Raw genomic sequence first — 10,036 nt, 5'->3', positions numbered from 1 at the left:
ATTTAAATTTGTTAATTTTAATTTTTAAAAAAGGAGCGGGGGAGAGATGGAACACAACAACAAAATGTCTTTTATTTTAATTTGAAAGACTTGAAGCATTCTCGATTCATTTTAACTGGATTCGATTTTTTAAAAAGTTCCCACACTTCTAAGAAGTGATGACTATGGACACTTATGCACAAATTATTAACAGCAAAACATTCTTAGCAGCTTTTAAACTAAAAAGCTTAGGGAACAATATGTCTTTTCTCAGGGTGTGACCAATCCATCTTCCCAAACTAAGGTTTGTCTAGCTCTGTTGTTGGCAACTTTTCTTAGGATGTCATCAATTCATTTTCACTTTATTTTCAAGACATGATCATTTATCCCAACTTTGTTTTCTTTCAAAAGTGAAGACCACAGGATCTAATACGTTAATGTTTCTCTAGTCAGAGTCGTAACTGCCTTCATAATCTGTGCAATAAAATTTAAGTTCCCCACGGATAAATGGATTAAAGTCACATAGTCCTGAAAAGTTACAAAGAAAGTTTGTTCGGAAACACAAACTCAAAAATCTGCCCCGAAGTGGTCAGCTCAGGCAGGTAAAAAGGCTGGTTTCAATATTTTTAGAAAGAATATCAAGAACTATGAAGTACAAACTATCAACAACTAAAACCCTATCTCCAACTATCAACATCTAAAACCCTATCTCCAACTATCAACAACTAAAACCCTATCTCCAACTATCAACATCTAAAACCTTATCTCCAACTATCAACATCTAAAACTTTATCTCCAACTATCAACAACTAAAACCCTATCTCCAACTATCAACATCTAAAACCTTATCTCCAACTATCAACATCTAAAACCTTATCTCCAACTATCAACAACTAAAACCCTATCTCCAACTTTCAACAACTAAAACCCTATCTCCAACTATCAACAACTAAAACCCTATCTCCAACTTTCAACAACTAAAACCTTATCTCCAACTATCAACATCTAAAACCCTATCTCCAACTATCAACATCTAAAACCCTATCTCCAACTATCAACAACTAAAACCCTATCTCCAACTTTCAACAACTAAAACCTTATCTCCAACTATCAACATCTTAAACCGTATCTCCAACTATCAACATCTAAAACCTTATCTCCGTCGATACAAAAAGAAGAGACGTGCGCGTGTAGAAGTCCTTGCCGCTGTGTTAATGGTTCGACTAACAACTTAATACCACCGTATACGGAGATTGATTAATGTTATTATTGTTACATAATTTTACATTGTTAATAATCATATGTAATGAAGATATGGTCGCATGTGATGTTATTGACTGCTTATCTAATTGATTTAATATTTTTGTAAAGGGTCAAGATCTCATTCAAAGCCCCAACAACGAAACTTTTATCATTAGTTCCCATGTTTGTCTTGAGTGTCTGATACTTTTAATGTCAGTGACATATGACTAGGCCAAATAAACTGGACAGTAATGACTTCCTCCCCCGCAAAGAGAAATCTACAATCTTCCAACTAAGAACAGGACACACACCTCTGTTAAATTACCATCTTAACAAAATAAATCCTACACACCTATCCCTTTGTAGACACTGCACCCATCCTTGTTAATACTGTAATCCACATCCTCTTTGAATGCCCCTTCCTAATCCAGCTTAGGCAGACCCTAACACCACTTCAGCCCACCATAACCAAGACTATGTAAGGTATTGCTCAACAACTGAAAGGAACAGCACACTATTTTTCCTTGGCACAGTCTGCAAAAGAGCTCACAGCTCAGCTGCAAAAAGCTGGCTAGAAGAAGAAGAAGAATGCCAGTGACATGAAATAGTGATCAAATTAAAGTATTGAGCGTCATTAGCGTATGTTATGAGCGTATCATTGCTGTTGGTTTCATTTGTCTGTTTTTTTTTTAAATTATTTTTGACTATTCTAAAGTCGTCATTAAGTTCATTTAAACATAATGTAGATCTAGAGATCTAAAACAAATCAAGATAATAAAATGATACCATTGCCAGTGGCGTAGCTAGGGTGGGGGAGGAGGGGGAGAATTTGAAAATCCCCCACGCCCCTTCTTGAAGGCCCCCAAATGAATGTTTTTTTTACATGAAAAATTAAATATTACGCAAAATGCAGGGCCCCCAAAGAGGTTAAGCCCCCACGGTCCCCAAAACGATGGAAAAAATTCCAAGCTACGCCCCTGACCATTACACACACAAACTTGTGTGCAGCTCTCTCTTCTTCCACAACGTCCGTCCACAACGAGAATATCCACCCTGTACAATACCTTCACTATCTCTTTTGTTAACTGCTTCATATACAACCGTTTTTTTTTCCTCAAAGAGCACAGTATGTAGATTATATTTCTTAACATAACAGACAGCTGTAGCAATACTAGGTCAGATCAGTAGAAATGCCAATCAAGAATAAAATGAGACGGACCACCTTCGTAATATAGAATAATTTCGAAATATCAATTTAAAAAAATGTTTTAAGATTAAAATACGACCAACAGATTACATAACCCCACCTAAAATGTTTCTCATTCTTACACAGTTACAACAAACAAAATATATAAAATCCTTTCTTAGAATATATAGCTTATCTAAGGGAAAGAGCAGGGCCGGTCTTAGGGCCGCAGTGGGCCCCTACTTTCATAGGCCCCGCGCTAACTCTAGTTGTAAATTATTAAATTAAACCATTCTAACTTATAACAGGGTTTCTGCGGTCTTCTGATTTTCCAGGAGCTCCTGGAAATTTCATGAAATTGCAAAGTATACGAAAAAAGTCATGTAAATCTGAAATTATTAAAAATATCCTGAAAACTCAAAAAAGTTCTGAAAAATAGAAAAAAGTGTAATTTCGGGTGTCATTCAATATGGAAAACGTCAATCGTACTCGCGATTAAAAAAAAAACCGGCATTGTCAGCTTCATTTAATAAAAATGATAGGGCGAATTTTAACCAAAAACAGTAAGTTCTAATTCTTAATTTACTGTAATAGTCAATGTCATTTAAATATAAATCTAAATCTATCTCGATCTCTTAAACAAAATCAAAAGCGATATTTTGCTAGTCGATAGTAAATCTAAAAGGCAGATCGGCTTTTGGTTGGAAATCTACCTTCAATTGTAGATGGCTCGTAAAGTTAGTTTGATCATGATTTGCACTTAGTAAAGTACGAATAAAATGCAAAGACGAATTTATTTTCTAACAAAAAATTTTAATTTTCACTTATTATCATTATCCCTACCCAGACGAGGCCGCGCGCAATCCGTTTCGCATAGGGCCCCGCAATCCGTAGGACCGCCCTGGGGAAGAGCTTACAGCTATATCATACAAGAATGTAATAGTTATTTTCCTTTTGGATATTAAAAAACAATGAATTATCAATAATTAATTAACTAATTGGTTAATTTCTTAATTGATTCATGATTTGTTAGGTGCAATATATAATTGTTTAAAATTTCAACTTGATCTGAGAATGGGTGCTGGAGAAATAAAATGTACAATTATTTAAGGGGGCAAAGCCCGACATATTTAACAATATCTGTGAATACTGAAGGATTAGTTTCCCTTGTTGGTATCTAGCAAAATAATTATTAACAAGTAATTAGATGACAAGTTGGTTAATTATTTTTATTGATTAATATATTGTTTATAACAATAAATAATTGTGCAAAGTTTCAACTTGATCCGAGAATAAGTGTGGGAGAACACAGACAGACAGAAAGAATGACAGATAGAGTGAGTTGATATAAGCTTTGTAAAACAGACTGTTATGATGAAAATTAAACAAGAATTTAACAAGTATAGTACTTTATGTTGCAAACAGACTGAGCTTCATAACAATACGTCGCCCTTATATTGTTTTATATTCATTTTGGACAATTCTTTTGTCTTTGGGGTGGGGAGGAGATATTTCCTTTCTGAAACTTTGACTCGGTATGTTTGAACAAGTTATCCAGGCCAGACAAAGAAATTTAGGGTAAATATTCAGGTTAAAATAATAATATTAAAAAAAAAATTACACTTTTTACAATGCGCTGAGAGACTTTGTCCTGCTTAGGAATTCAAAATAACAGCGTGAAGTGCTTTAAAATATTTTTTTTTGATGTTAAAGTAGATAAAAAAAAAAGGTCATCAAAACGCTCGGAGCCATCAGCCTTGAAGTTGTTATACATTTGAATATATGCTTGTTGAAATCCATCTTGACCTAGACTTTATATAATTTATCTATTTATCGATTTCTTGAAGTACATTCAAACTTTGGTGAGCTAGTTTCTCAGGGGAGAGAATGACTACAGACAATCCAGACTTTCTACTGCATTCTTCGCCTCTAATCTAAATACTTAGGCTTCGTTTAAAATGTGTGTCTGTGTGTATCTGTGAGAATGTGTACATGTGGATATGAATTTGAACCACGTTTTTAAGCTAAGTATAAATATGATTGAACTTGTAGTTGGCATCTAAAGTAGCACAATGGATAAAGTAACTCTGTTTCTTGTGGCGGCACTTTTTGTGACGGCTACTTTAGCGGCACCAAAGAAAATCGAGGTTTGATTAACAATGAAACTATTTGACCAAGATTATTTGTACGTGTTCTGCAGTAATAGTGTGGTTCCTGTTGCTTTCAATCATAGTATGCGTCTTAGAAAACAGACAGATTAATGTAGCTGTGCTGCTAGAGTAGCTTGTCAGACGGAAGGTCCTTGAGACTGAAAACTTAAAGAAGGACGCGTTTGGTGGGCGATGAATGAGTCTCAGGAACTCAAACTGGTAGCATAGGCACAATACGTCTAAAGAGAATATTTAAAGAGATATTGTCAATATTACATTGAATAATAAATGTTTGTTTCAAAACTTAAGCATTATATTCCTCGTCATCAGTTTTCCAAAGAAATAAATATCACAAAACGTCCGCAATATTGAGAGGTTTTCAAAATAAATAAGGGCAATAAGCGACAGTCCTCATTTTAAACAGTTTGGGAGACCAACACACATATAATGTTTGCTTTGTAACATTTTTTTCGCTATGGATCGAACAAAAAAAATCGCAAAATCAAAACACAGCTGATATCAAATTTGGAGACTCCATGGTCAAAAGACCATATTCTCAGTTCATTAATCATATTTATCGAGATTTAAACATTTCTGTTACTGCGTTTTTTTTTAATTTCTAACAAATAAATTTCTAAAAGAGTTTTTGTTTTAATTCAACAGGTGTCATTTATAGATCATGGTGAGTTTATATATTATTTTTTAAAATATGTTTTAGTTACAAATAGATTTCAATAGGTCCATGCTCTTGTCTAGATCGCTGGAACCAATAGCTAGCTTCCTGAAAGTAAGACTTAAAAAATATTAAATGCTTTGTTTCATATAACTTCACTGCGCACACATTTACATTGTAAACGAATACTCCAAACAAATGCATAGATCTGTTTTTAAAAAGAAATGAACTTCTGTGTCAATGGGGTTTTAATATTTACTTCATGATTGGACAGTAGTTGCCGCTTTGCAACCATGTCTCTTAAGACTCTAAGCAAATGATGAGGCTCGCTTTAACAGGCATCATTTAAAGCAGTCTGTGATGAGAGCGAGCTGTCTGATGACTCTCGGGTTTTAATCTAGGTGATTTAGAACTCTGGGATTTTTAGAACACCCCTGAGTTCACCCAACTCTGATGGGCACTTGAGATTATTGTATTTATGTGTATTTTTCTGTTGGGTTGTCTTTATATGAGAAAAGAGTCCTTGTAATCACAACAAATTTCCGTAAGGATCAATAAAGCAGTCTTAGTCTTAGTCTTAGTCTTTTTTGGGGGAAGGTGGTTGGTGGTTGTGCTGGCCACATGTCACCATTATTAACTGTCTGCCATACAAACAGATGTCATGTACATTTTTTTCTGTCTGTGATGGTTCCAAGTAGATACAATGGAAAATCACTTATCTTTTTTTTTTGAGGGTTCAAATCCTAAGACACTCTGAAGACCAAGAAGCACGGGGAGTCCATCTCATTTTCCTTCTCTATACCACATTTGTCATTGGACAAGTTGTTGAGACTTTCTTTCTCGCCTGGTACCACATTTGTCATTGGACAAGTTGTGGAGACTTTCTTTCTCGCCTGGTACCACATTTGTCATTGGACAAGTTGTTGAGACTTTCTTTCTCGCCTGGTACCACATTTGTCATTGGACAAGTTGTTGAGACTTTCTTTCTCGCCTGGTACCACATTTGTCATTGGACAAGTTGTGGAGACTTTCTTTCTCGCCTGGTACCACATTTGTCATTGGACAAGTTGTGGAGACTTTCTTTCTCGCCTGGTACCACATTTGTCATTGGACAAGTTGTTGAGACTTTCTTTCTCGCCTGGTACCACATTTGTCATTGGACAAGTTGTTGAGACTTTCTTTCTCGCCTGGTACCACATTTGTCATTGGACAAGTTGTGGAGACTTTCTTTCTCGCCTGGTACCACATTTGTCATTGGACAAGTTGTTGAGACTTTCTTTCTCGCCTGGTACCACATTTGTCATTGGACAAGTTGTTGAGACTTTCTTTCTCGCCTGGTACCACATTTGTCATTGGACAAGTTGTTGAGACTTTCTCGCCTGGTGCAATGAACTCAGCTCCATAGGACTCCCCCCCCCCACCGTGTTTTGCTACCTAACTTAAGTCTCCTCTTACGAGCTTTTCTACCCGCAGGGAGACGTTGAGGCTGTAAAGATTTTTCTTGACCTGAAAGTTGAGTCAGAGAATCTTGAAACTCTAAGCTGGTGGAAGCTCCCGCCTTCCTAACTCTCGGGCTGGAAGTGAGAATTTAGGCCGATGAACCAGGGGAACCGCTAGGAGTCTGCAATAAAACTGCTCAATGTATTGAATTGTATTGTTACAGGACTGTCTTCCATTCCCGTCAATGCTAACAGTGTGGTTCCATTTAGCTTTTTAACAGAGATTCTTTTTTGTTTCCCTATTGGTCTAATCGTCTCCTCTAAAGAACGTTTCCACTTGAGTGCCATTAAGAGGCTGGGAGGCTTTTGCCAGCAACTTCCAAAGTCGTAATAGTCTAGAAAATAGACTGAGGCTCTTGAAACTCTAGACTCTAGGGCACTCTAGGCCAACGAAAGCTTCTTTCCGCCGACCTGTCTTAACAATGGTTCAGTCTTGAATGTGTCAAAGCAGATGACTATGTATCACATCTCTTATTACAAGTGCCTCGAAACCCAAGATATAGACGAGGCCGAAGGCCGAGTAAAATGGGTAACTTCATCATTATCCTTTAGCATATCACATTAACCATGCATCTTCCAGACATTAGTGTATTAAGAAGAAACAGCATCATTATTTAAAGGAAATAACTTCATTGTTTGTTTTTCACCAGATAACATAGAAGAAACTAACGATGGGGGTCTGGTCTACACGCCACACGGTACGGTCATTGTGGGAGATATCGAGATTGAACTGGTGAGTGAACTAATAGGCTAAAACTTTACTTAATGGTTAATGGCATAAAGCTCATATCAAAGATAACTTACATCTAGTAGTTTAATGATTCTGATATAACATGTAGGCCTACTACCATTGATCAAATCATTTAGAGGCGAGTTTCTTTTTTTCACTAATAACACAAACTCTTTATGTGTATTAGACTAGGAATGGTATCCTCAATCCAAGTCACCGATGGCCTCAAGGTAGAATCTACTACACCATAAGTCAAAATTATTGTAAGTAATTCTGTACATTATTTCTGGTCTAATTGTAGACTTTTATAGTGTACTAGTCGAGTAGCATACGCCGCGCAGCCTTAGGCCACTGCAACCTATGCCACCGCAGTGGGTCCCGAACTGTCATAGGACCCGCGCTAATTCTATATAAATTATTAAATTAAACCATTTTATAACTTATAACAGATTTCCCGCGGCCTCCTGTCGATTTAGCATAGTGTCCATGTTGCATGTATTCCACACATTGGAGAGACGTATATATTTATTAAATACATTATTTTATGTCATGATGTCGAATGCCAAAATTCAGGGGGCCCCTAAAAAGTCCAAGCTCCCAAGGCCCCCAAATCCCTTGCTACGCCACTGAAAGTAGGTCAAAACGTTGTGAAAAACGAGCAGTCTCCTATATGGTCCAATTGGATTTAAAGAACATAAAGAGTTTTAAAAGAAAGCCAGAAAGGTCTTTTCAACATTTTTATAAAGAGCTTCAAAAGAAAGCCAGAAAGGTCGTTTAAACATTTTTTTAAAGAGCTTCAAAAGAAAGCCAGAAAGGTCTTTTCAACATTTTTATAAAGAGCTTAAAAAGAAAGCCAGAAAGGTCTTTTCAACATTTTTATAACTTTTTCTTTCGTTAAGCTTTGAACATAAACACACAAAACATGTTGAGCGCAGTCGTCCCTCACTAGAGGGCGTTTTTACGTACTGAAGACTCCGTGTTTCAGTGATTTGGACAACAAACAATCACACTTGTTTTCCTGGACTACAGGATGTACAAATCTTAGTACGTGGTTTTAAGAAAACTAGAATCATTTTTTTTTAGCACAAATAAAAGGTTGCTAAAGGGAGTTATAATGTTCTTCAGTTCATAAAACCTTCATTAATGTATAACTACGGACTAAATATTGTGTTGATTTGTAACTTTTAGGTGTCTAGACATGTACATTTCCTCTAAAGTAAAAATGTTACTAATTTCAAATCAACAATAAACTCTTGGCCTTTTCGTCACTTCCTATAATTAGTTCAACATAGTAAACAAAAGGTGAAAAGTCAAAAACAAAGACTACATTTTCACAACTGATCACTAACCTAGAGAGGTGACATTTCACACATAAACTTTTACTGCGTGACAAAATACTTTATCACTATATCAGAAAGATCACTTCCGTAATAATTGGATGAATTAAACATAATGTTTTACATACATTTGTGACAGTGGAAATATATTTTTAGCGCAAATTTCATGCTTATAGCATGCTTGGTGCACTATGATTCAATTACTTTTGTGGAGCAGTTAAAAAGGGGGGGGGTATTTGGGGAAAGTTGTAAGTGTTGCCTTTTCAAAAGCTATTTAATTTATTTTTTTTAAATGATCAAGTCTCAGCCTCCACGATAGTAAAGTGACGTGCTAACCACTGAGCCATTCAAGTACTTATAAAAATAAAAGGTTTTATAGTTTAAAAAGTCTAGAGTTTAAAATTTGTAGTGAACGACCTGATTCTCCAAACAGAGTTTTCATTTAGACAACTTGATCTATATATTTCTATTTGAACATTTGAAAAATGGTCGATTAACTAAGTTGTTAGTGCGTCGTGCTAATTATGCGAAGAATCTCGTGGGTTCGATCCCCTTAATGTCTTTTGTTTTCTTTATTTTAACTATAGGACAAATAAAATATAAATGTTTAGTCTACTAGAAATAATTTCCCTTTTATATTTTATCTTTCGTGTGAGAATAGCTTCGGCAATTCACGACACTATCATAGCTGCCATGAGGGAACTGGAGCATGATATCAATGGAGCATCAGGTCACTGCATTCAATTCATTCCTAGGACTAACCAGGTCACTTATATAGAGATCCATGCAGGAACAGGGTAAGTACATCTCATCAGGAAGGTGTATGTGTTTCCACGTGCTAGAAAATGCATTCTCATCCAACCATGTTTTCGAGGCATGCCGGGTGATTTTTGTTGTTTAAATAAGGTGTATCTTCACAGACTTCTTTGTTTCCAAGTAGGATCCTCTTGTCTTTGTAGTATCAGCATGTTCTAAATAGACAAAGTAATATTTCAATGCAAATATTATCTCATCATTTAAGAATTTTCTAAACATATTAATTTATGTTTTATAATAATGACTCAAGCTAATTGGTAAATTAATTTGTCATTACTCATTCTTCGGTCAAAAGTGGCAGCGGCAGAAAAGTAAAGGGGGAATTGAGAAGGGAGTTAACAACCTCCATTTTGAAATGCTAAGCGGTGAAATCTGTCAGAAGGGAAGTGACCCACAAGTCTTGGAGCTAATCGCTCAAAAGCGA

The 10,036-nt window shown here is 35.9% G+C and overlaps 1 protein-coding gene across 1 annotated transcript; it reads left to right on the top strand.

The window, feature by feature from the left end:
- The first annotated feature begins 4,393 nt into the window (after positions 1-4,393).
- Positions 4,394-9,620, top strand: LOC106060669 (uncharacterized). The gene is made up of 5 exons (XM_013218641.2): positions 4,394-4,554; positions 5,221-5,239; positions 7,380-7,462; positions 7,647-7,722; positions 9,458-9,620. The coding sequence occupies exons 1-5, from the start codon at positions 4,480-4,482 to the stop codon at positions 9,595-9,597; spliced, it is 393 nt and encodes a 130-aa protein (XP_013074095.2). The 5' UTR covers positions 4,394-4,479; the 3' UTR covers positions 9,598-9,620.
- The last annotated feature ends 416 nt before the right edge of the window (positions 9,621-10,036 follow it).

This window comes from Biomphalaria glabrata, chromosome 2 (genome assembly GCF_947242115.1).
Source record: "Biomphalaria glabrata chromosome 2, xgBioGlab47.1, whole genome shotgun sequence".
NCBI lineage: Eukaryota > Metazoa > Mollusca > Gastropoda > Planorbidae > Biomphalaria > Biomphalaria glabrata.
Note: the sequence above shows the minus strand (reverse complement) of the source record. Positions and strands in the feature narration are given on the sequence as shown.